Here is a 26,514-nt window from a genome sequence, read left to right as displayed (position 1 = left end):
CTATTAGGAAAACTGAGCTGCTGTAGAGAGTGTCTTTAGCAATTAACCAGATAGTGCCTTGTAGCATGGAAACAACATTATTAATGGAAAAGTTCAGTGAACGATAAACATTTTAATTAGAGCTGTTTATGCCATACTTTGATCCTTGGGTACGGTTACATTAGGTGGAGAATTTGTAAATCTGAGGCTCTTTGGTAAAAGCCTCTTTAGGATGACTAATTAACAACGTGTCCCAGGTCCCACTGTTAGTTCATTTGAAGAAATGACTTGGGAAATTAAAAACTAAAATCATCTCCCATTCTCCAGCCCTCCTCTCTATCACCACAACCTGTGCTCAGTTGCCATAATAACCTGCTGTGGAGCCCTTTGATTCATTCGTGATAATATGACACACTTGGGCAAGATGACTAATTTTGACACTATGTAGCAAGGTACTATTCTTGCTGGCTGTTTGGGAACATATGATGTGTTAATAGTAAGACGTATTAAAGTCTTCTAAATGGATTTCATGCACTATGATGTCAGCCAACATTGGGCTTGAGATTCATAAGCAGCATGTGTCCTCACTTACAATCAACTCATAAATGTGTAAAGGATGTGAGAGTGACTAAAAGAGGTGTAACAGAGAGTCAGGATAAGCTTTTTGGATATCTGATGAGCTTACGTGGCTCATTTCTGCCAAGCAGAGCATGAGATATTTAAAGATTTACTCGACAGGAAACATTCAAGTTCATGAGGATGGGAGTCACACATTACATCACATTATTGGTTTTAGGTGTGTGTTTGATGGAGAGATAGTGGTGCTGTCGTAGGTCTCTGACTCCGACTTGAGAAAGCCAACTGCTGCTCTCTCTTCACTGTAGCTTAGCAACATTTGCCTGGTCCCTTCAGATAGGTGTCCAAGGTAAATGCCCACAGGCCCCACACTGTAAGGGCTTCTCTCAGCTAGAGCGTTGTGTTGTTTCTTTTTCTTCTTCCCTCTCTGTTTCTTAAAAAAAACAAACAAAAACTAAACAAGACACATGCATAATTAGAGAGTGAGTCATGTCATGTTTCAACAGTAAGCAGAAGATCAGTGTTTTTCCCTTTGTCCCTCTCCCTTGGAGTTATTTTTCAACGCTACTCTTTTCAAGATGGGTGCTTAAGATTTTAGATGTGCTGTCTTTCACTAAAATTACTAAAGTATCTGTAATTCATTAGAGAAAGCTATCAGTCCAACTGTAGTAATGCCCTCTACTGGCTAGATAAGAAAATGCAATTTTTGTTGAAGAAATGTGTCTTTATATTGCTTCTCCTTTTCTCTGCAGTGGTGTTGAAAATGACAGCAGCAGTCTTATGCAACAGAAGCTGGAAAAACAGGTGGGAAACAAAACATTTTCTACAACTGAACAGCACAGGTTTTCAAAGATCCTGCTTTTGATGTTCTATTTCTCAAAATTTGTGGCATTTCTGCTCTTTTGTAATTGTACTTTCAAAGAGCATCTGTTGAAGCTCATGTGCTCAAATGAGTCTAATGCAGAAGTTCAACTCACACATAGATTTTAGTTTGAGGGTTAACCTCTGGTGCTTTTCTAAACATCTGGTAAGATTTTGCAGGGTAATTAAGGGGCCTGGCTTGTGTTCTGCTCTGGTCACCACGGGCTCCTTATGGTTGGCAAGAATGGTTAAAGCAAAATACATTTTATTAAATAATGTTGTTGGATTGAAAACCTCCTCTGTTTTTTGGCTTTACTGTTATAATGCTGGGTTATGAAACTGTGACACCTCTATCCTTCCCTAATGAACCACTAAACCACAGATTCACGGATGTTCAAATTTATGTCTAAATGCATAGTTTTCACGTTTAAAAAAAAAAGCACAGTTTGAATGAGAGATTTTAATAGACATCTATAATACAACTAGATATTGTTTTGAAGATGCAAATTGTTTTTCTAAATGTAGTATTCAATTGACATTTAATTTCTGTATGCAATGACTAAAATGAGAGACCGACAAGCATTTACTCCCAATGCACAGACTTATATTAGCAGACAGTTAGTCAAATTGTGTCTGTGGTAATGGTGGTGGGTGGGTGGAGGGGGGAGTGTTCATTATGGGTTACATGGTAAGACAGTTAAAAGTTAATGTGCCTGCATGCAGAGTGATCTTCTGAAACCTTGCTGTAGAGCTGTGGTGTGGCGCTTTAAGCTGGAAGCCTTACTCCAGTATCTCACATTAGGCAGAAGGAAAACAGGGGAGAAGGGTAGGGGGCTCAGATTGGAGACTTCAAAGAGAGAGGCGGATTTATTGTGAGGCGCCTGGCTGTGTGTGTGTGTGTGTGTGTGTGTGTGTGTGTGTGTGTGTGTGTGTGTGTTTCAGGGTCTCATTGTGGCTGACTTGTGCTGCACGCTTTCAGCTGAGTTCAAACACACTCTCTCTCTCTCTCTATGCTCTTAGATAACTCACAAGAAAAAACAAACATACACAGAAGAGATCAGCTTTGAAAAATTAAATCATAATTACATTTTATATGTATTTATATGATGAAAGTGAAGCGCACTGAAGGAGCTGTACACCTCCCAGCCCCCCCCCCTCTCTCTCTTTTCTCTCTCTCTCTCTCTCGCTCTCTCTTTCCTTTCTTTCTGTGCTCTCTCGCTCACCCTATCTCTCTCCTGCTCGAGCGCTAATGATTGCTGATTCAGTTAGCAACGGTGACTGCCTGTACATACAGACACACATACACACACCCGCGTACAGACACACACAAGCTTGGTATTTGGCTTGTGTTAGAGGAGCACATAGTGCAGTGGAACAGGTTGACAGTTTACTGACTCTTAAACTGAGCTCCAGAAGAGGAAATAAGGACATGGCAACAGAGTCATGCCCACCAGGAGTGCTTCTTTTAGGGGGAGAACACATCGTCATCTGACTTAAAGAGAAGTGGAATCTTCTTTATTCTTTAGAAAACTTGTTAACTTTTAATATCAATGGAACGGGTTCGTAACTTCTTCTTTTTCTGATGCATTTTCTAGTTTATTTGTCTTTTAGATCAGGACTTGTTTGTGAGACGCAGGTGTGAGGCTGTTGCTTACGTAGACTCAAAGTTTTTTAATCAGTACTGCCAGTGAGAGAAAAAAAATCTAGTTATCTCTCCCTAACAGTACTTCAACTTCTCTTTTCAGTAGAGGGTTTGCATGGCCTCTTTTCATCATGTAAATATAAATGTACATTATATCTAAATCACTGTCTTTTGACCCACGTTCTTTGCTCGGTTCTTTCCGGTGTTTTGGGTCACATAGGAAGGATTGTGAAAACCTGAATGAAGTCACATCCTGTGTTGAAAATGCCAAGTACTCACGCTATACAAAAGAATTGAATATTACAATGGGTTGGCTTAAAATAGCTCGATGGAAGACAAAACAAACTGCTCAGACTAATCTTAGGCTGGGAGTACATGTGCAGCAACTTTTGAAGTTAAAGCTGTGGTTTGCCTCAAATCGGTAGTCAGTATCTTAATGAAGAGGAATTATTGTGCAATGTGAAATCTGGTAGCATTCCCACTTTCATTCATTACACTAGACCTATTTATGTTCATTATGATAATGTTGCATTATGTTTTATTCATTTGTCTCCTTTTATGTATAGCAATAAAGGGAGAACACAGATCTGCTCTTTCTTTGAAATGATAACGACTGGGTCCAGCTCTTGGATTTTTCATATGTGAAAGAGTAAAAAAACAAATGCTTCCAGTACCAATTCTTTCTTAAAGTTTGCTTTTTGGATGTTTTTCATGTTCACTGTAGGATAAGAAGATTTGATTTTCTCTTTTTAAAAAACAAAAAACAAAAACATTAATCCACTTTGTCTAATATGACTTGCAACAACGGCTAGTGAAAATGATTTCCTCGAGTGTTAGAATGACTGAAGTCTAAAAAGCTTTTTGGTCTGCCAAATATGAGACAAGGCTTCTCGGTCTCTCCCAGCTGACTGAACACTAAACAGGAATTGTTGTTGTGCATTTGGTGCGCTAATTAATGTGCTTGCATAATCCATCGCCTGCTCTGGCCACAGTGGGTTTTAGGGCAAGTGGATACAACATGAACATAGTCAGTTTTCTATCCTTACTGAAACTACAGTGCAAATGATTGTGGACTAACTCACTACCTAGAGGTTACACCTGTTCTGAGTAATCAGTCGAAAGAAACCTCATCTCAGTGATGATGTTCGAAGCAGCTAATTACTTTATCAGACCCTTGTTATGTTCTTACGTTGGGCATTCTTCAGTTCACCAAACTACAGAACATTACTGTAAGCTTTCACAGCCCCCATTATTTTATTTTTTTTATTTTGGTTGTTGTGTTTTATTATGGGCTTATTTTTTATTTAGTCTGCCTTTTGGCATCCGTATTAAGTCAGATCACAGTGGAGCGGGTGAATACAACATGAACGTAGTCAGTTTTCTATCCTTACTGAAACTGAGTTGTGTACTGCATTACATATAGTTTTTGTAGTGCATACAGCTTTCTATACCTTGAAATGGTTTGCACAATTGCTTTATCTGTTATTGCATGTCAAATGTCCTCCTGTTCTGATTAGTAGCTCAGCAAAATGTGTTCTGCTGCCTTACAGGTCTGGACTGTGTGTAGCTATCTTTCTTTTGAAGACTGCGTATTGTGTTATGGTGTGACTCACTAAGCTGACCTTGTATGGCTTTATCTCTCCACTGGAATATTTTCTTCAAAGATAAAGTAAAAATAACTAAAATACTTTAATGAGTTCTTGGATGGACTTCTGTGCATTTTGGTACAGGTAACCACGGTTCCCAGATAAGCCTTTAGAAAATCAAAGCTTTTGTTTGTCCAATACTTGTTTATGGCACAAAATCTCACATGTAGAAATCCAATTTTTCTAACCTGTAGTATTAGAATAGCATTATGCAATGCAACGACCAGTGCTCCTTTCTTTTCTTTTCTTTTTCTGTTATTGTCCTGGTCGTTTGCAGCACCTACTGAGAGACACAGGTTGTAACTCATCATCCATACTAATGTAATTACCTATAGCTTGTTGTGTTGATGTTTTCCAGCTTGGCTTAATCTTCCCAACCTCCATCATTTAATACATGCCAGCTAATTATGTATGAAGTGAGTTTTCCAGTTGCATGTCCTGAAAGTCACGTATATTTGTACCTAGAATTAGGTTACACAGCATTTCTGTTCCCCTGTTTGGTCCACAGAGGGCACTGCTGGAGCAGAAGCAGCGGCAAAAACGTCAGCAACATTTGATGGTCCAGCCCAACACAGAGGTTCGCCCCCGGCGTTCCAGGGCACGGCGTGGTGAAGAGCAAGCCCCGCTAGTCGAATCTCAACTCAATGTCACCAATGATGTCATAATAGATGGTGAGAAAAAACATGTGCAGCATTTTTTACGTCATTCATAAAGGCATGTTAATCAAATCCCCATAGTCTCGGCATTGTCACACACTGTTTCCTCTTTACATAAAAGTAACTTCAGTTGGAAGTATACAATGTTCAGCATTTGACTGTTTTTAATTTAGGCTAGGCACATCATAGAGCAGCACGGTTAAACTACCAAACCACACTTCAGTCAAGGGTTTTTTCCCCCTATTTTTTTAGTTCAGTTCACAATAAATCCTATTTCATTTTCAGGATTTTCTAGTGTTCTAGGCAATCTAGTATTGATTTTCTGCCTTGTTTCTTGCACACAGATGTTTCCCTGGATTCTCTAAATCTGATTATGAGAGGAGATATTTGGGGCCTTTACAATTTTATATTATATTTTAAAGAACATGGTGTACCTCTTCCCATTTTTACTTCTGACAAGCTGCTTCTCTAAGATGCTCTTTTATACTATGTCATGTTACTGACATGTTGACCTCCACATGTTATTTTTAGTGCCACTTACTTTTCCAGCCTTTTGTTGCTTCTGTACCAACTTCAAACTAATTGCAGTTATATGAATAGAAGAGGTCTTGCTATGCATTTAAATGTTTTCTTTGTTAAATGGCATGTTTTAGACCATTTTTATGGTCGAAAACAGTAGAAAAACCACATTCACTAATATCCACTCACAGAATTAAGTTGTTTGCAACAAGGCCCAGTATGAGAAAAAGAAGAATTACCGTAGTCTAAAGTGCAAATCACGCAAACCTACACTGGAATCCAAGATAAAAATATGGATTTGGAAATGTGTATAATAGATTCACTTAGTAGATTCATTAGATATGCTTGGTTGGATCCAGTTAAGGGAAAATTAACAGCTCATGCATGTCTGCCACCTTCTCCTGTGTTGTAGGTATTGATGGCCCAGCAGCCTTCCTGAGCTCAGAACCTCCTGATATAGGAATGAAAATTCAAATCCTGTCAGTGAGCCAGTCCCAGTCTCAGTCCCAGCCTGAGTCTCAGTCTCAGTCCCAGTCCCCTGCTGCTGAAGAGCCTGAGAGGGACGGAGACACTGAGACGCTGCTGGAGCCCAAGACAGATATCCACGAACTGCTGCAGAAGCAAGGTGATTTGTACTGGATCCTGGGTTTAAATCATTTTTCTGAACCCTGCAGTAAAGTCAAATGGAACAACTATTGTTCGCCTGCTTACTTATTTACTTTGTTAGTGTGTGTGTTGAGTCCCCTGGTGATTTTTTATTAGAAGAGAGTAGCATCAGATATTTACTTGTGGTTACTCTCAGGGTTTTTCTTATGTTTCTCAGCTTTACAGTTTTTACCTATAAAGGAAAAAATGTGTATTTATGACACTGCAGGTAAGAAGTTGCTGTTAAACAAAGTCAGACTTTTTGACATCTACCAAATTGATAGCACTCTGCTGCTGCATGTGGAGTGAGTGGTATGATTGATGGTAATGCAGTGAGAACTGGTTCACTAAATAATAGATAAGGGCATTGTTCACACTGCAGTGTTTGTTTGTGGCATCATTAGAACTACTACCACCCACACCTGCCAACCAGCTGATGGGAATATGTACAATTTCAGGAAATTGTATAAAAATCAAGCTCACAGTGACTTTTGCACTTTTCAGATTCATCTGCAGCAAAAACAAATTTCTCATTATATGAAGGTTAGCATGTGTTTAAACAGTACCAGCATCATGCAGTTCTGCAGGTGTCATAATGTTGCTCGTGTGTTACCACTTTGTGCCCACAAACTCAAGACATGACTGTTTTTTTAAGATTTCATTTGAATCCTGCTGAGAAACTCAGAAGCTGGGTTACTTTTCATACCTTTTTTAAAGGCTTGAGTGTGACGCAGTAGAAAGTGTCATTGTGCTTCTCAATAATGTAAGACCTCATTGTTAATGTTAGCTCAGTTAAGCAGACGAGCCTGCCCCAAAGAGCTCCAGCAGGTATTTTTGGCTGCCTGTCTTCCATATTACCACGGTGCCTTGGGAAATGGAAGAAATAGACATTTTGAAGTACATTCATATTTAATCAGCTCCTTGATGTCATCCAACATCTTCACTTTTGGCTCGCTGTAGAATTTAATATCCTTCTTGGCCGTGTGATAATAATTATCTGGAAATGCTGTATGTCTTTTTTGGATTTGCTCAGTCGAATGTTAGTCCTCTTTGACATTTCCAGATGGTTGATTTCATAAGCCAGTAGCTGACACAACTTTGTGTGGGTTTTTTAATTGGAGCCCTGGAGTCACTGTTAGAGGGCAGCTGACATTTGCATTCTGTATTTCATGATGCTTTCTGCTTTTTCACAGGATTAGCAGCATATTTGGGGCGCATCACTTGTAAATACTGCACAATAGGGGTTGTGTTTTGCTGTTTTTACTGTCACATTATCCATCTGGTTTAGTGCTGCATAGCTTAATGTTTTCTCTCACGCTGGAACTTGCCCAGGATATGTTAGTCTAACTGATCAGTGTCAGGAGGAGGCACAAATATTGGAGGACAGAATGCTTTTTGTATGCAAAAGAAGAAACCCCCATGTATTTAAAAGCAGGAATATTATTAACGTGAAATTGGATTTGTTTAATAAGGTTCTGCATTCCTTTTAATGGGCAGCAGGGAGGAACTCGTCTGGTCACTCCCTGAAGTCTGCTTGGGAAAACTGGCCTTGACCTCCTCCATCTGTTGCATTTGTAAACACATCACTGATGGGTTTATGTTCTGAATCGCCAAGTCTCACTGAATATAACACGATGTTCATTTTGTGAATGAAGGAACAGCTAAGATGCAAAAAAAAAAAAGAGAATAAAGCAGGGTACGATTTTAAGCAAGCCTACTTGTGTTCGACAGATCTCTACCTATGAGCAGCGTTCCTTGGTTTGTCGGTCAGAACCACACTTGTTCACCCACATTTTCCTGCAGCAGTATATCCTCACAGTAGTCAGTTTGATTGCTGTGATTTAAAATCTAAAGTTCTTCATTTACTTCAAACTGTAGATTGGATTGCAGTATTTAGGACTCCAGCTGTATAGTATAACAATTTAGAGCAATCTTGGTATCATTGTTGCCATTTCTGGTCAAGCATTTCTTTTACAAGTCCAATTTTAATTAGATTTTAATAAAAAAATAATACTTCAATGTAGTGAAAACACACAGCTTTTATATGAGTTTACACTTTGATAACACATTACAGTACGATATAGCTGCAGCCAAGAGCTGCATCCTGGCTGATAAATCCAATTATCAGTGAGGAGACAGATAGACAGTCCCGACTGTCTGCACTGTGCAAGCCCCAGTTTATGTCTGCATGACTGCATGGAGCTGTCTCTGCACAAGTAGCTGCACATCAGCTTCATTTATTGTCATAAATATGAGCCTTCCAGTAACTGACATGGAAAAGTACTCTTTAGGCCAGAGAAGTGGCCTTTTGGTTGAATAAATAAGAATCAATGCTAAATAATCACATTCTTTTTGATATTCACTTTCACAAGTCTTCATCCTTTCATTTCATTTGTCATGGTTTCAACAGCTGATGTAAAAGAAATCCCCCTCCCCCTGAATGTTTCAGATAAATATGAAAGGATGTGCTTTCAGCTGTATAATGCTCTATTTTTTGCTTCAACTATTTCCTAAGTATTGCATCACTTCTTGGGAATTTTTTCTCATATATCAAAGACCGCAGATGAACCCAAAAAACTGGTAAAATCTTCTGTGGAGCGTTTTGAACCAAAACTGAAGGAACCCCTGGAACGAAATAATGACTGAGGTTCTTTTGTTGTGGAGGATGTACGCAGAGCATCTGGGTTTCATTTTCCTCTTTTGTTTTTGTATGAATGGGTTTCTCAGCTGGAGAATTTGTAAAGACCTTCGTGTGTAATTAAAGCTCCCTCACACCACACTCCCACGTCTCTCACCAGGTCTCTGCGAAAGCATGAACTTTGATGAAGCCAGTGAGCACGAGGAAGACTTGGAGGAAGAACGGACCCGTTCTCGGTCCTCTCACACAGACAGCAACAGGCCTGCCTCAGCTACTAGTGGCAAGGACATTCCTGTAAAGCCTACGCACACTAGTTCATATACTCACTATTATCTAAAATGCTTCTTTTTTTTCTTTTTTCTTTTAAAAGTAGCTGACTATATTAATTTGTCCCAGGATCTGGTTACCCCAGGATCACCCACAGCGGAAAACTTACTAGCCGATGTGGCGAATCTGGAGGAGTTTGTCTTACGCCCAGCACCACGTGGCGTCACAGTCAAATGCCGAATCACCCGTGACAAGAAGGGTATGGACCGCGGCCTCTACCCCACTTACTACATGCACATGGAGAAAGAGGATTGCAAGAAGGTGCGATACATGCGTGGGCCATTAAAGTTGTGAATAAGAATCATCATTTTTGTTGTACAATGTAACATTTATAAACAAAAGCCTTCATTAGATACATGTGTCTGCTTTATTGTGTCGTTCCAGGTGTTTCTGCTGGCAGGAAGAAAGAGGAAGAAGAGTAAGACATCCAACTACCTTATTTCAGTGGATGCTACCGACCTGTCACGAGAGGGAGAGAGCTTTATAGGTAAACTCAGGTAAATCCACCCTCCCTGTGTCCACAGAGACCTGCATTAATAAGGTATTATTTGCTGATTGCACACCTTTAATTATATTTATTGTTTTAATGTCAACTGATACCATGTGAACAAAATACCTTTAATTAATAGCATTACCTGCATTCTGTATCCGGCAGCTCTTATAAGTGATTTATTTTTCTATTTGATTGGTAATATTGATTCCAGTCAAAATAGGCAGTAAAAACATTTCATCTGTCCATCCATTTGTAGCTCAACTGGTCACCAGTGTGTGCCTGGCAAAAATAAAGTAAAGTGTAGCAGACCATTGCCTGATTTCAGAAATTCAATCACAAACCGTGAACTACTGAACAGGAAGCTTCTCTTCTCTTCCGTGCCTGGCTTCCTCCAACTCTCACTCACATTCACACTTTTTTCTTCCAGCAACACCTCACCTCCGGTGAGATTTCAGAGCGAGACTTCTTCTTGATGTGAGATACACATCTCTGTAGGGATCCTTTTCATAATGTTGACAGTTGGGCTTGACAGTCTGAGCCCATCAGTGGCAAAGACAACGACATTCACTTTGGTCTGGACAGCCTCTCACTTTTGCCTCTTTTTTTCAATATAACATCCAATGTGATTCCAAAGATTTTCTGCTTGCTAACAGTTAGAATAAACTGCAGCATCCAATAGTTGCTGTTTTCTTGATATTTAGAAAATAAACAGTGTGTTGCTTTCTGCCAATCCACATGACTCAAATGTGAAACAAAATGCTGCCAGCATCTGAAAAATATGAAAAGGTGTAAACATTTCATGACCGGTTTGTTTTCTATCAGATCCAACCTCATGGGCACTAAATTCACAGTGTACGACAACGGGACCAATCCGTGTAAAAACCCCGGGGCTCTGCTGGAAGAAAGCAACACACGACAGGAACTGGCTGCCATCTGCTATGTGAGTGAATGACAAAAGGCTAGCAGTGTGTTTAGTGTGTTGCCTGTTCATTAAATATATTTAGTAAAATTGTCACACTCTCTGTGTTTTTTGGCAGGAAACCAATGTGCTGGGATTCAAAGGACCACGCAAAATGACTGTAATCATCCCTGGCATGAACATGAACTTTGAGAGGCTCCCCGTAAGGCCCCAAAATGTGAGTCTGTCAGTAACAGAATTATGCAAAGCTTAACAACTCAAAGAATCTGCCCTTAAATGTCCAACGTGTTGTCCGAATGCTTCATGTATAAAATGACTAAAAGATAAATTTGAATCCAAAGCTGTTTAGCTTTAGCAGTCTAACATTTCACAAATGCTGTTAGAATGCAAAAGTCCAAAAGTCCTGGTGTGTGAGTTTACCGTAATGTGTAGTTTGATTCATTCCTAATAAGATTAAAGACTGAAATCGGATGTATTTGTATGATAGGAGCAGGAGAGTCTTCTGAGCAGGTGGCAAAACCATTCGCTTGAAAATCTGATTGAGCTGCACAACAAGGCACCCGTGTGGAACGATGACACCCAGTCTTATGTGCTAAATTTCCATGGCCGTGTGACTCAGGCATCAGTCAAAAACTTCCAGATAGTTCACGATAATGACCGTGAGTATCTTTAATCTCGGTTATGTTTAAGTAGTTTAAATAATTTGGCTGCTTATAGGATGTTGCAGAATGTCTTGAAATATTTAAAACATACACCATAAACACACTGATCGACCTTTTTTATTTTTACCCCCCTCTATCTCTAGCCGACTACATTGTTATGCAGTTTGGTAGAGTTGCTGAAGACGTCTTCACTCTGGACTACAACTATCCCATGTGCGCTCTTCAGGCGTTTGCCATTGGCCTGTCGAGCTTCGACAGCAAGCTGGCCTGTGAATAGGTGCTGGTGCTCTGCCGGTAAATTCCAGGAACTCAGTTTTTGCGTGTCCCCCCACCCACATGTCATGTCTGTCGTATCAGGGTTGGTTAAACGTCTGCTAACCTGTGTACAGTTTATGTGTATATGTACACGTGTGTAGAGACTAAAAGGGAAATGCAAATGAATAATCTGTGCTGGAGACAGGTGCTCTTATTAGACACCAAGTGCAAAAAGAACTGATCTGATATTTATGAACCTGTTTGAAGATATGTGAAATGTTTATTCTTCACATATTTTTGTTGCCTTTTATATTTTCATTCCACTAAGTTTTTTAGCTTAAAAAATAACTGTCATCTACTATTCATACTGTAAACCATTTTGAACTATGTAACATGATGGCCTTTCCTCTGGCACCACCTGCAGGCCCAACTTTAGATGTTGCCAGAACAGAAACGCACAGTTGCTGTACTTTATTTCAACCCCCATTTATAAGGAACTGGCATCACAGCCTCAACACTAGTTTAACTTTTTTTAATCCTTGTTTACATCTTAAATCATATAACGTATGTTTTAATCTGCCTTTTATCAATAGCTAATTCTGATATTTTTTCATTGTGGTTATCACTCTAACATCCTTGTGTGAAAGGTGGGGGTTTTGTGAATTTTTTTTTTTTTATCTTGTGACTGTGATTTTGTCTTGGTGAGTTGTATTATAATTAAAAACATGAACGGAGAATTGCACATTTTAAGAAAAATGAAATACAGACTTTATACAGTATGAAATAAACGATAACACCATCTTATTTGAGCCGTTCTTACAGTCTTAAATTATTCAATGACATTTCAAGATATGGAATTTTACAATACTATTTGGAAGTTAAACATCACTTCAACTCTTATTTTTCTCCCTTTTTAAACAAATTTGATAAGGGGGGATTATTATTTTCATTGGCAGGGATTTAATGTGGTGTTTTGGTTCATCACTGTCCCGAACGTGTTATCTGTTCAATGCAGAGTTTGTTCTTAGATGGACTGAACTGGGATTTTTTTTTTTATGGCCAGCAGTGTCAGATACTTTTAAAACAATTTGATCTGGATCCTTCAAAGAGCCATGATTTTTCATGCATAAGCTAAATTATTAGAATTTCCCTGTTGTTTCCTGTTCAAGGAAGTGTGCAATTAAGTTCTGAAGAAAAATATTCTGTATATACTTTTACTAAAGAAGTCTTTGATGAAACACGTTCCAGTCTGACCTTTGGAACAAACAGTCAGCTCATTTGGCTGTATGAAAACATACCAGCAGTTGATCAAACATGCTTTTGTTTTCTTATACTGAGGTGAATGCATTTAGTGTTTAATTTCATAAACATTACAGAAATGAATTTCATTGAACAGATTTGAGAGAAAAAAAGGAAAAAAGTGTTTATTGTAAAATCTTCAAATAACAAAAATAAAGGCATTTTGAAAAATTAAGTGATACAGAATATGTTGTCATTTTAACACTGTCTTCACTATTGTCAAGAACTTCATTGCAAACAAACTGAATATGGTATATTTTATCAAACTAAACGGAGCATTTGATAACAATATATACTGGATTTGTTAACACTTTAGGTTTTCTTGCAACTGGAACATGATTTCTGTTGAACAATTAGCGGCTGAGGCCCCTGTCCTCATCCTCATTAAATGTCTATCTCTTTGGGTAGGTTTTTATATTTGATTAGGTAGTAGGGGTAGCACTGACAGCTGTCAAAAACAACAAACATGGTGGGAAGGTTCACGTTGTCAACACAGGCATCATACAGACGATGCTGCTTCTTCCTGGAGGTGAGCTTAGGTGGACGGCGGTAGTGGCTCCTACCCACAGTTACCTTTCCCACCAGGACTTTGGCAAGGAACATGTGGCAAACTTCATCTGGCCCGAACTGGGCTGAGAACATGTGGGAGTGGGAGGCAGCGGTGGCAAAGTATGTGCCATGACCGTGGGAAACTCCGTTAACCCCGGCCACTCGAGGGTCAAAGTTGCTGGTGCAGATCTCCTCTGAGGCCTCTTTGGTGGTCCCATGGAAGAGATGTCGCTCTAAACTCCCGGTGGCCTTTCCACGCTGCTTCTGCATGTATAGCTTTTGCCTGGAACGAGTTGTGTAAGTGTGGCATGCATATCACCATGAACAAGAACAAGATTTTGTGATATTTTACGCTTTAACTTCCAACAAAATAATTATTTGAATCCGCTGTAAGGAACCCATAGAACTGTCTAGTAAAGTAAACAATGGATGAAAACAGGAGGAAACGAGCCCAGATCCTACTACTAGCCGAACCAATGCTTATCCATGTTACAAATGTATTTCATCCAATAAATGACGTTTAGAGAAAGGACTTTCCGAATATCCAAACAGTTAATAAGGACATCAAATTTCCCTCCAATTTTTCTTAGTATTAGTCATGATTAAAAATTGAACTCAAACTTAGCCGGACCTTTGGTACTTGTCCCAGTGGAATAGGTTCTGGACCTGCTGGATGCTGATGATGTCCACCTTTGTCTCAGGCATGCTCTCATTGAAGAATTCTTGAACCCATTTATAGGCCAGAGTGCCTGTAGGAACATCCACTAGACTGTAATCCTGCTCTGAAGCCCAACACCACGCCGGAGGGTACCAGGAACTGAACTCGTCCAGAGGATCTACACTAAAGTTGGCCTCAGGAGGATTACTGTCAGGTTCCGCTGAGTCAGGCAGGACTCCTGTCCTGAGTGTGGGGAGTAAATGGGAAAGGGATGGGAGAACATCATGAAATAATTTTAAAGGAACAGAATCTCTTGATTTTAAAAGAAGATGTAAAAGAATGCAAAAAAAAAACCGCATCTCAGGACACCAACTGCAAGTAAGGTTTCATAGAATCCAGAGAGCGGTAGGCGGGTCTGCAGCGAACGCCTCTCTGGAACCCTGTGGCGACGTTGGTCTGGATCATGGTAGTGAAGTCCACCTTGTACTTCTGTGAGCCGACACTGAAGAAACACTCTGACTCCTTCTCGCTCATCTTATTTAGCAATGTGGCAGACACGCTCTATGAAGAAATGAACCAGTTAAAAAATAACAAAGCTGGTGGAGGCTTTAGATGTGTTGAAAATGACAGAAAGGAGTAAAGAAACTAGAAAAAAGAGGTAAAGAAGATCACCGTGTTGTACTCTTGCCAACTGATGTTCCACCAGTAGATTTTCGATTGGCTGGCAAAATGAGGGTTCTTGATCTTACTGTTAGTGTTAGATAGTCGCCTGACTCCATCATACACGGAAGAGTCATCCAGTTTCATTGAGTCAAATTTCAAAGTGTAGCGTTCATTCCTAAAGAAAGTGTTCTGAAGTTACACAAAGAATCCACAAACTTTTGTGATTTTTGTCTCAAAAAAGCCCATATTTTTCTTTTTTTAATTTGCAGACTTTAGCAAAAGATCTACCCTGTTACTCACCCATTTTTGAGGCAAATGGTATCCTTATTGACGTCACAGTACATCCTCTCCAGCAAGACCTGAGAGCGAGGAGAAATGTCCACCCACTGGCGATTGGCAACACACCACAGCTGCCAGTGAAAGGGATAGGGAGTGTGGTGCATCTTACACTTCTCCTCTGCAGAACACAAACCAAGGAGGAAGTCGTCACAGATTTGGATGGTAGAGCAGCCTTTTGTGTGAAATGAGACAGGCACTTTAGATGGGGTTTTGGTGGTTTGCTTGGTAGGGGTTCCACTTGGCGTTTGGGTGGAGGATATGGACCCTTTGTTGGCAGGAGCAGTAGGCTGACTGGTATGCTGGGCCTGGGCAATAATGACCGGCAAGGAGACAATAAGTGAAGTGACTGGAATAGGACTTGGGGGGTGTGACACAGACTGTGTGTTTTGGGGGAAGGTAAGCAGCACACAGGAGCTGCTCTGCGATTGCTGCTGAGTGGTGGGCTGAATGCAGATCTGAGGTTGCAGGATGCTGGAAGACAGCCCTGCAGTCTGCACCATGCTGGAAGAGCTTTCACTCTTGCTGGCAGCAGAATGCTTTCCTTTCTTAGAGGTCGGAGGTGTTATATTAATGCTGAGGCCATAGGGCTTGACGGTCCAGGTGATGTCAGCTTGCTCGGCTCTCATGGCCTTCCACACTGGGAGGCTGGTGTCGGCGTCAGCAGGGATTTCAAAGAGGAGGAGAGACGGGCTCAGAAAGGTGACTTTGGAGGACCTGGATGCAGGTTCTGCAGCTTTAGCACTACCAGACAACTTTCTCTTTGTTGCCCTTGTGCATGAAATTCCAGCCATGTTGGACTTCCTAACCAAGAACAATTTTAACAATTATTTTTTGCAAACTGGAACAAACACAAGGTTATAGTGACGTAGAGACACTACAAATGAAGAGAACAGGAATTTTAACTAGCAGTTACTGCCACGAAACTCCCCAACTTTTGAGATTTGATGGTTAAGTTTGAAAATAACTGAGTAAATGCACTATTTTTCATAGTTTTGAACAGAACTAAAGCCAGCTCTGTAAAACCTTTCTCCAGCCACTTTAATACCTAGACCCACTCAACTGCTGCTCCCCACAAATATCTACTGAGCCAGTCACACAGTAGCATTCATGCAACAACCATAGTTTACTGCCAGACAGGCCAATCTGAGAATTTCTGAAACTTCTGATGTAAGAAAGGCAAACAAATAAACACTTTTAAGAACAAACATGAGGATCTTTGAATTCACAACACACTGAACCTTGCAGAAGACCACACAGCGTCACATCCAGCTAAAAATGAGAGACTGAGGCTACAATTTACATGGGCTCACCAAAGGTGTACAATAAAAGATTGTCCTGAATTTATGTTGTGAATTCAGATGGTACAGTCAGAATTTAGCATAAAAAACATCAAGGCAAGATGGAGACAATACCCTCAGGTGGAGGTGATGTAAAGATGTGGGAGATATTTTCTCGGCACACTTTGGACTCATTAGTACCAGTTAAACAATTATTTAAAGGCCCGGCAGGTCTGAAGGCAAAACAGCTTTCCACAACATAACCTCTAAAGAACTTAACTGAGCCTTTACAACACACGACTCAACCTGCTAGCTACATACACCCGTAGCAAGGCACTATGACTAGCTAATTAGACTTTTAACGAGTTTGACTTACATTAACCGTGAGTCCGCCTCAGGCCTCTAAACTTTGCTGAGTCAAAGTTGCAGGAAAAAAAGAAGCTTTTATGTATATGGCTTTAAAACCCTTCTTTATACAAAAGACGGTCAGCTTCAATGCGCCAGGCTGTAGAGTTCAGAGGGAGGGGAAAGAGAACGGTGTGAAGGCTGTTCATATACCAAGAAAAGAAACCCACTAAAAATGAGAGGAATTAAAAAAAAATGGATACTTTCACTGCATTTTGAACAGAACTACAAACAGCTGCTACATAAAAGCTGATTTTGAAGCCCAGCATATTCTGTCTTTGTGATTTTTAATTCAAAGACAGGTTTTCTGAAACTCTTTCAAAGTTTTTCTTTGGACATTTTACTCATTTTCAGTCCAGTCCTTCACCCTGTTAAGGCACACAATACTGGCCTATGAATCATTCAGGCATTAAATAGCCACCCAACTCAAAGAATAAACCTGTGTTTTGTCTACTCATCGCGGTCAACTTTAAATTGTATCTTTGGGGACTTTGTTACCAGTAGCCTGTTCCAAAAACACACATTGTGTTCCATTTTATTTATTTGAATCTACAAAAAACACAAAATAAAACAGTTTGACAGCCATAAAGTAGTATTTTGGATCAAATTGGTGATTTCCAGAGAGCTATTTGGCAAATCCGTGGCACATGTTAGCATGGTGCGCACTGCGCAGCGTGTAGTTAAGAGAAAAAAATGGAAACTTGAAAAGTGGACGACGAGAGACGTGTCAGACCTGAAAACTATATACAGGAGATGAACTGTATCTGAAAATTATGCCCTTAGGAAGCAGGTAATAAAATCTAAGACGTCACATCTGACCAAACATATAGGCTCACCTCAGACGCTAAAGAAAACTGACTGCTCTCCGACTCCAGGTCTATGTGCAGCGAGGACTGGCTGGTGACACATCATCAAGGGAGGCCACAATACTTGCAAATATATTTTATTTGTAAATTAGCACTGTAAAACATGAGTAGTATGTGCACATAAAGCACATTTGATGTTTTCCATACATTAGTAGTTAGTAATACAGCAAAATAAGAGGATTGTGTAGACAATGACATGCATAATCATTTTTAAAACTTACATACAAGCAATTAATCGGTACTATTTTTTAACCTCACAATTTATATGCTGATAATAAACAAATGAATAATTCATAGATTATTAATGCAAAAAAATGCTCTAATTCAAGTTACCAATCACTGAATCTTAAGTACCTTGATCAGTGTGTTCATTGAGTTTTAAATTAAGAAGAGCCAAAGAACACTGCATTGAACCAGGAAAGAAAAGTGGCAAATAATCTGACATTTAATTTGATGAGTTTCTCAAAGTCACAGAGTAACTAAGTTGCACTTTCAATTACACTCAGGGCAACTTCCATTGGTTCAACCGTCAAAGGACATTGCTGACAACCGACCCAGAAGTAAGGAAAGACTTTCTCAGTGATGGCCTGTTTGAAGGTGTAGATATGTGTGTTGTTGTGCGCGTCATAGAAAGAAACCTTGCCCTTGTCACAGTCCAGCTGCACTCTGATCTTCTGCGGGTTCCTTTTCAGGTTTAGTCGCGTTAAAGGGGAGGTACCCGCAAAGTACATCTTGTGGTAGAAGTACACACACAGGTAGCCGTTTTTCTGGACCGAGGACACTTTCTCTTTCCTCTGGACAGATTCTTTAGCCACGCCGACAACCCACGCAGTATTATCTCCCACATTCACATCCCAGGTACGCCTTCCTGAGGTGAAGCCCTCCGAGCCCAGCACACCGGTGTCGGGGTCGAACCTCTCCGGGTTGTCTGGGAGCTTCTGTTTCTCATCGCTGTCACAGACGCTGGTGAGTTCATCTGACAGAATGAGCCATGGGGCAGCAGTGTTGGGATCCAGAGTTACTGGGGCTGAAGGAAACATGGCAGATTGTCAGCTGTAGTTACTGTGGCTTTAGTTCAGTCAAACATTTCAACCTTTTCTCCACCTTGGGAATTCATGACAAACTCAAACTCCAGCTCAGAGTTTAAATCAAGCAGCACATTATGGTTAAACTCACTGTATTTGGCAATTTTATGCATCTTCTCCCACACATAAAACATCATAGAGCCAACATGTTTGGCCACGTCTATGAGTGCTCCTGGAGGCATAATGGGATCTTCAACAGGACAATCAGCACTGCAGAAAACACAAAAAAGCAGGTTACATAACACATTATGAAAGTTAAGCAAAGAATAAAACAAATATTAAACTGTTCGTTACCTTAACAGAGTCCTCTTACTGTTCTAAAAGACAAAATTAAAAGGCAAATTCACTTTAGCATTTAAGGGGGGAAAAATATAAAGTGTTCCTTCTTCAGTCTCATTTCAAACTTACATGAAGGACTGAGATGCCCTCCAAAGCTATCTCCTCCTCCAAAGCTCTGATGGATTCGGACACAGATGCCATTTTTCTTTCTATTTCTTCAACCTTCTGCTTCATCTCTTCGCTCTTCTGCTCTTCCTCCCGCTTCAGCGCTTCCATCCTGGCATTCTCTTCAGCGTGAAGGAAGTCGTGAAGTTTTTCAAACTCCTCATGGGTTCGCCTTTCCACAAATCGAGCCTGGACCTGTAAAATAATCTGCTTAAGTATGGCTTGGAAATGAGTTTATTGACAGCCACTTAATAAAGTGACTTACTGGGAATTTTAACCCATAGTTTGACAGATTATCACCACACCTGAATGTAGGTCACAGTGTCTTCATAGTTCTTCTTCATTTTGTCAAACGCCTCCCTCTTCTCCTGCAGTGAGCTGAGAGTGGACTTCATTTTCTCCTGAGTAAATAATTCAAAGTAAATTCATTAGAAGGTTTGTTAATCTCGCTTTAGGCTTGTAACATCCTTCAACATAATGACTCGTGACAGAAACTCTGTATAAACTTAGTAAAGGAGCCCCAAGAAAAAAAGGCATCATTATTCAATCTCAAGTCCTTATTTGATCAGGAAAGTGAAATATTTACCTTCACATCCACAATCGCCTCGCTGACAGGACAACATTCGTGCTGCTTGTGTTTTCTTGAGGTATGGCAGACAACACAGATAGGCACCTTATCTGACAGGCAATACAGCTTGAGCCTCTCCCCATGATGAGGGCACAACTCCCCTGGTTCACCGGGCAGCTCCTCCGCTGTCTCCTCCGGTTCCTCGCTCTCATGTGTATAAGACTCGCACAGGTTCTTCAGGGTGAGACTAGGAACGGGATCATCCACACTCTGGGTTCTGCACAGAGGACAGTCACGGTTTCGTCTCTGTCGACTCCAGTACTGCTGCAGGCAGGACGCACAGAAACTGTGGCTGCACTTGAGGACCACTGGGTTTTTGAAGATTTCGCAGCACACGGCACAAGTGAGGTCCAACTCAGGGAGATAGAGCTTCCCTGCCATCCCGAGGCTTTGCTCCTGTTTTACCCTGAAACTGAAAGTAAGGGAGAGTTCAAGAAACTAAGCAAACACAGGGGAAGTCACTCCCTTTTAATACCCTAGTCAGTTGTTCTGTTGTCTGTTTACTGCATCCTGTGAAATCTATGCATGAAAAACAGCCTTTAAATGCAAATGAAATAGTGTTCTGTTTAAAAAAGAAGAAAAGTTAGAGTGAAACATACCTCAAAGCTACAGTCTTGTAACAGCTGTATATGCGTAATGGTGAACACTTCCTGCTTCCTGTTATGCTGAGTCACTGAAAGGAGGCGGAGTCTCAAAGACAGCAAGTATTTTTAACCCTTCACTAACGCTGCAGCTCAGTCAGAATCAACAGTTTACAGGCGAGGAAGACGAATATGAGGTGTTTTCTGGACCAATAAAGGGACAAGAAAAACGGTGACATAACATTACAGTTAGGTTTTCCATGCGTTTCTTTTTTTTGGGTTAAATTATATGATTTAGAGAGAAATCAGAGTTGCAACAAAAGTCAAAGGAGCTTGCAAAGAAAGGCGTCTGGACTTCTTTAAGTTGCTTGAATTTGTTTCACCTCTCATCCGAGAAACTTCTTCAGTTTCACTTCTTCTTCAGAACTGAAGAAGCTTCTCGGATGAGAGGTGAAACAAATTCAAGTAACTTAAAGAAGTCCAGACGCTTTTCTATGCAAGCTCCTTTGACTACGATGACCTGGATGACTGAGAACCTTCACAGACAAGTTGCAACAAAAGGTCCCCACTTGTATTTCTGAATTGATTGCTTAATGTACAGTCTGATTTTATACAGAAATGAAACAATTAATTATTTTACTGGGTTGATATTTAGGACCTCTAGTTATAACAGTTAGCCCTTCTTTATCTAGGTTTGTTCTGCCATTACTAACTGTGGGCATAATTAGGTTGTTTTGGCTGTTTCAATGTCACTTTCAGTTACTTTGTGGCTGTTTAATTATTAATGAATTTATCTGTCCATAGATTACGGTCCTTGAAGTGCTGTGGAAAATCCAGGTGTTCCTTTTCAAACTTAAGATTTGCCACATTGGCTTTTCAGAGAACTGTATTTTCCTTTGCCTTTACTTATTTCCTTTAATTCGATCCATTCTTACTCATCATTATTCTTAAAGTCAATGAATGAGAAATGATTTCTTTGATAAATCTACCCTCAGGTTCAGTTTTACCTCTTAAGGCTGCAAAAATTACACCAACATCAAAACATGCAATCTCAGTTTTCCCAAAGAAAGAAATACATATATATACAAATTACAACTGCAGATATAATTTCCTTACAAAATTAATGTCTTTAGAGTTAAACAGCATCTCCATCATATGTACATTTGGTCTCAACCTAAAATATACAGGCACATATTTCTGTCTTTGCTACTTAAAATAACTGTATTCAAATGAATAATGATACTTATGTCCAACCTTTCCAAGGCTACAGAGTACAAATAAATGACTGACATATTCAACATCAGAAAATCGACCCGTAACTATTGTAATACCGCCAGCCCCACATCTAAGCCTTGCCAAATAACATCAGATAAAATCATCTAATCTACGCACGTAATTTTCCAGTTGAAACTTGTGCGTAAATATTGTATAATTTATAAGCGTGTTTGTATGTGTGTGTGTGTTTGTATGTATGTGTGTGTGTGTGTATGCGTGTGTGGCGGGTACTATTCAATGTTGTATGCCAAAAACCAAACAAACAATCTACATCAAACGATCTTTAATTTATCTTCAATTTAAACCTACCCACTTCTCCATATACAGCAATATTTGCAGCATTTTATTTAACTTAAGTGGCCTCTTCAGAAATTTAACATGAAAGGGTGCAATAAACAAAATGTCTTCATGTATCTACACCTGACCCATATAGCAATGCTGGTAAGATCTGATCAAACAACTGTAACTGGGTTTCATCAGTTTCAACTTAGATAAGATGCCAACTAATGAAAAACGACATTAAAAGTTTGATCTTTATATGTAATAGCTAATGTCAGCTTCTATGCAAATTATAGAGTAGAATGGGAATTTTACTCACTGCAGATTCATTTTCTGCTTGTTACAAAAGGTTCATTATAAAGTGAGCGGCCAAGGAGGTCATTTCTTTCCTGCCTTTCATTTATCAACAAAAATAAAGCAGTTTGTACCACACTGGCTTTCAATTTAGGATAATCTCATTTGATTTTCTTTGCATGCTAATAGGAAAACTGTGATGGTAATGTTTAGTCACGCTCTTATTAAAATGCATAACAGTTCTGAAAGCTTTTCCTTAATTTGGAACAAATTTTTCAAATCGAATAAACAAAATCAAACACACAGAGACAAATAAACTGATCACTGGGGTTCTTGTTGCTTGATAAATGTGCCGAAAAACTTTAGGGCATCAATGTGTAGCATGCCTTTAGCTCATTTCCCCCATTCTCTCCACTTCTAGTCCACTTGAATGCATCTCCAATCACAACGTGACTTCTTTGACTGTAATTTGAGGGACTAAAAATAGCCGAAACTTTTCGTTGTTTCCATGAGAGAGTTGCAGCCCAATCGCCTGCTGTGAAGTGATCCTGCTACCCCACTCTGGTGTGTGATTAGTGGTCTGGACTCCTCACCAGGTCAGCACTATAATCACTTGAGTTATTGTGAATGCTTTGGAAAGAAAGCACTTCAGTGAGTCATTGCATTTGGCTTTGGTCTGCATTTTAAAGCAGAATATAAAGAACTGTTTTTAGAAATGTAGGAACAAACCCAAGTGGCTACTAATGTTTGCCAGAAAACAATTAAGTTAATATTTTTCTTGAAATTGGTATTTAGTGGAAACACAGCCTCTAGGACAGATAAGAACTAACTTTGTAATTCAAAGGTTTTGCACCAATCCTAAGACGTCACGCGCTTTTTGCCTTTATATTCAATTTAGAAATGCCATACATGATATTTATGACAGGCTATTATTGATAATTCATTACATTTATATTTCAGCCATTTGCAAAACCAATGAACAGATTAATGTGTGGTTAAAATAACACTGATGGATAGTGAAACAAAATAAGGTGTCTATAGCCATACGTGCCACTCTAAGAAACTATAAACATGCTAAAAAGTTTCAAATGCTGCCGTTGCTGTAGTGGCCACTAGAGGTTCCGCCTGAAAGCGAATCAACCTCTACAGACTCCCATGGTGACATGCCCAATTTAAACACATTTCAAAGCATATTTACAGCCTGGTACAAAAACAGCTTCTGTCTCCATGAATAATTTCCTCTTCCCCCACCTTGATAACAACTGTGTTGTGGGTGATAATTTGTTATAACGGGCATAACACCCTTTTGGATTTTGCTAAGTCCTGGCAGGTTTGTTAGGTCTCACCTGTGCTAATTTGAGATACTTGACATCTTGACTTTTTTTTTGGTGCTGGAGCCTTACATGAAAGCTTAAAAACACTCATCTTGAGTCAGTGTCTCACACACACACACACACACACACACACACACACACACACACACACACACACACACACACACACACACACACACGCGTTTCACCCCAAGTCCAGCACCCTGAGGCTGAATGCCAAGCGGAAGGAAGGAGGCCGGGGACTAGTGAGCATCAGCACTACGGTCCAGGATGAATACATCAGTAAGATGGCCCCAACTGACCGCGTGCTCAGTGAATTCCTCAGGCAGCAGAAACCCAAGAAAGAGGAGGAAGAGGAGGCACCGTCATGGAAGGACAGGTTCCTGCACTGGCAGATAGATGAGGTGGCTGACATCCAGAAATCATACCAGTGGCTGAACAAAGCTGGACTGAAAGACAGCACAGAGGCACTAATCATGGCAGCACATGAACAAGCTCTAAGTACACGATCCATAGAGGCTGGGGTCTATCACACCAGGCAAGGTCCCAGGTGCAGGCTGTGTAAAGATGCCCCTGAGACAATCCAGCACATAACATCAAGGTGCAAGATGCTAGCAGGCAAGGCATACATAGAATGCCATAACCAAGTAGCCGGCATAGTATACATCAACATCTGTGTGGAATATGGCCTGGAAGTCCTGAGGTCAAAATGGGAGATGCCCCCAAGGGTGGTGGAGAATGACTGAGCTAAGATCCTGTGGGACTTCCAGATGCAGACAGACAAAATGGTGGTGGCTTACCAGCCACAGTGGTGGTAGACAAACAGAAGAAGACGGCCGTAGTGATCGATGTAGCCGTTTCCGAATGACAGCGTCATCAGAAATAAGGAACAAGAGAAACTCGAGAAATAACAAGGGCTCAGAAAAGAGCTCAAGAAGATGTGGAGGGTGAAGGTAACAGTGGTCCCAGTGGTAATTGGAGCACTAGGTGCAGTGACTCCGAAACCAGGCGAGTGGCTACAGCAGATCCTGGGAACAACATCGGAGATCTCTGTCCAGAAGAGTGCAGTCCTAGGAACAGCTAAGATACTGCGCAGGACCCTCAAGCTCCCAGGCCTCTGGTAGAGGACCTGAGCCTGAAGGACAGACTGCCGGCAGAGGTGAGAGGGGAATTTATTTTTATGTGTGTGTATGTATAAAAATACCAAATGTTGAAATATATCTATATCCCAAAAAAACATAATAAATAAATACAATTTTTAGGCTAAAGGTCCATAGCATGTCATTGATTCAGGATCATTTTGCCGTTTGCACCTACAGTATGAAAGCAGAAGTATATGGAATATTTATACGCTCCTTGGGTGCTGTCATGGTGACTGTGTCGATATTTTATGTAGACCTGTATTTCATGGATAATATGTAACATGCTAATATGTGCCAAGTATCAGATCAGAATCTAAGTACTGAAGGAAGTTTGAGTCAATTGTCAAAAGGATCACCAAGTTGTTACAGTAGGTGATACATCCATATTTGTTCAGGTATTTTTTCCCCCTTAGCATCAACTGTCAGCCTACTTGTGTGGCAATAAACCCAGTTCACAGCAGCCATTTGGACATGTCATAGCAGGGTAAACATAGGTGTAATTGATAAAAATTAATTATAGCCCCTTCTATTTGGAATGTCACCATCATTCCAGCGAGCCACCGTGCACAATACCAGGGGCCCGGCCAATTTAATGGAACGGTGCCATAGTTAATGTGTTAATTACATCCGCATTTGGCTTGCAGTGCATGTCAAACCTGAGTGCTGTGAAAAGGGCCTATTTATCCTCAGGGTGCTCGAATGTCTGTACAAAATTAAAGGCAATCCACCTGACAGTTGTTGAGATATTTGAGTGTGAACTAAGCCGCTACAGCGCTTTGATTTTTTTGTACACTCAAGAGTCCTTTTTTCAAATTTTGACCCAGATATGGAGAAGGGGATTTTGCTGATTAGATCAACAACCTGCTGTTTGTCTGAGGGACCCCCGACTGATGGAGTGCACGACTGAGCTGTCACTTTCCAAAAAAAACCTTAAGTATGAAGTCAGCTTTGCAAAAGTTACAATAAATTGTGAAAATTTTCTTTTAGCACTATGCTTTTGTAATAAGACTGGGAACACAGATGGTCTGTGTGCCAGCCATAAGTTTCCAGCAGATGTTTCTGTTATTTTCTTCATTTCCAAATGACGGAATGTTTTAAGCGAAGCTGAGCCCACTGAGCTTCATTTGGCCACTAAAACGTTTACAGTGTTGCAGTTTATTACAGAACATTGCAAAACACTATGTCTTTATTAGCATGGGCTGCTCTCTAAATTATACTGTGGGTTCAGGGAAAGGTTTTAGTGCTCTGCGGACTTATGTGGCTCCATGTATTATAAAATGAAATTATATCCCTGTTATTTTGCTTCTCCATACCTCTTTACATGCCATATGCTGTTTAACAGGATATGTTTCATTTTGGCATTTTGGATGCATTTGCATTTGCAAGTTTGCTTCTGGTTTATTTATGAGGAAGCTAACTTCTTTATATTCACATCATAATCGGCAGTAAAATCTGGCAACCTCTCACCAGTAACCATTTTAATTTTTATTGCTGTAACCAATAAGCACCACTAGATGTCAGAATATACTCACCTATGACATCAAATAGCGCGCTGACTGCTTAAAAATACTGAACAAA

General features: G+C 40.2%; 3 protein-coding genes across 10 annotated transcripts in view; 1 reads left to right on the top strand and 2 right to left on the bottom strand.

The window, feature by feature from the left end:
* tulp3 (TUB like protein 3) overlaps positions 1-13,128 on the top strand; it is a 24,821-nt gene extending 11,693 nt beyond the window's left edge. For 3 of the 8 annotated variants that reach the window (XM_005740833.1, XM_005740832.1, XM_005740834.1), the window contains exons 4-13: positions 1,308-1,359; positions 5,213-5,375; positions 6,292-6,504; positions 9,323-9,456; positions 9,559-9,750; positions 9,874-9,986; positions 10,805-10,922; positions 11,020-11,118; positions 11,389-11,560; positions 11,707-13,128. In XM_005740833.1, the coding sequence (XP_005740890.1) occupies positions 1,308-1,359; positions 5,213-5,375; positions 6,292-6,504; positions 9,323-9,456; positions 9,559-9,750; positions 9,874-9,986; positions 10,805-10,922; positions 11,020-11,118; positions 11,389-11,560; positions 11,707-11,840 (1,390 nt within the window). In that variant the 3' untranslated portion in view covers positions 11,841-13,128. Of the gene's footprint in view, positions 1-1,307; positions 1,360-2,701; positions 2,976-5,062; positions 5,121-5,212; positions 5,376-6,291; positions 6,505-9,322; positions 9,457-9,558; positions 9,751-9,873; positions 9,987-10,804; positions 10,923-11,019; positions 11,119-11,388; positions 11,561-11,706 lie in introns of those variants that run through there. The other 5 variants (XM_005740838.2, XM_005740837.2, XM_005740835.2 and 2 more) reach the window with 5 other exon arrangements.
* A 277-nt stretch (positions 13,129-13,405) lies between these two features.
* LOC102210551 (TCDD-inducible poly [ADP-ribose] polymerase-like) lies at positions 13,406-17,115 on the bottom strand. Its single transcript, XM_005740840.2, has 6 exons — positions 16,980-17,115; positions 15,288-16,127; positions 14,997-15,162; positions 14,698-14,885; positions 14,298-14,567; positions 13,406-13,949 (listed from the first exon to the last, which is right to left on the bottom strand). Coding segments are annotated over exons 1-6 (1,914 nt in total). The 5' UTR covers positions 16,982-17,115; the 3' UTR covers positions 13,406-13,501.
* An 830-nt stretch (positions 17,116-17,945) lies between these two features.
* Positions 17,946-20,689, bottom strand: LOC102208629 (tripartite motif-containing protein 35-like). The gene is made up of 7 exons (XM_005740831.1): positions 20,631-20,689; positions 19,990-20,443; positions 19,709-19,804; positions 19,368-19,598; positions 19,254-19,276; positions 19,051-19,169; positions 17,946-18,901 (listed from the first exon to the last, which is right to left on the bottom strand). Exons 2-7 carry the CDS (start codon positions 20,410-20,412, stop codon positions 18,354-18,356), a joined length of 1,440 nt encoding a protein of 479 aa, XP_005740888.1. The 5' UTR covers positions 20,413-20,443; positions 20,631-20,689; the 3' UTR covers positions 17,946-18,353.
* Between the last annotated feature and the right edge of the window lie 5,825 nt (positions 20,690-26,514).

The sequence above is a fragment of the Pundamilia nyererei genome, unplaced genomic scaffold (assembly GCF_000239375.1).
Source record: "Pundamilia nyererei isolate P.nyererei 1_Seehausen unplaced genomic scaffold, PunNye1.0 scaffold00104, whole genome shotgun sequence".
Taxonomy (NCBI): Eukaryota; Metazoa; Chordata; class Actinopteri; order Cichliformes; family Cichlidae; genus Pundamilia; species Pundamilia nyererei.
Note: the sequence above shows the minus strand (reverse complement) of the source record. Positions and strands in the feature narration are given on the sequence as shown.

What these genes read in the sequence shown, in the direction of transcription:
- LOC102210551 (XM_005740840.2), bottom strand. An exon ending in ACCATTTGCCTCAAAAATGG is followed by an intron (nt 15,163 to 15,287) that starts GTGAGTAACAGG and finishes CACTTTCTTTAG; the next exon opens with GAATGAACGCTACACTTTGA. An exon ending in CACTGGGACAAGTACCAAAG is followed by an intron (nt 13,950 to 14,297) that starts GTCCGGCTAAGT and finishes AACTCGTTCCAG; the next exon opens with GCAAAAGCTATACATGCAGA.
- LOC102208629 (XM_005740831.1), bottom strand. Translation starts at nt 20,412, where the DNA reads ATGGCAGGGAAGCTCTATCTCCCTGAGTTGGACCTCACTTGTGCCGTG. An exon ending in AGGGCATCTCAGTCCTTCAT is followed by an intron (nt 19,277 to 19,367) that starts GTAAGTTTGAAA and finishes TTTGTCTTTTAG; the next exon opens with AACAGTAAGAGGACTCTGTT. An exon ending in GCATAAAATTGCCAAATACA is followed by an intron (nt 18,902 to 19,050) that starts GTGAGTTTAACC and finishes TGTTTCCTTCAG; the next exon opens with CCCCAGTAACTCTGGATCCC.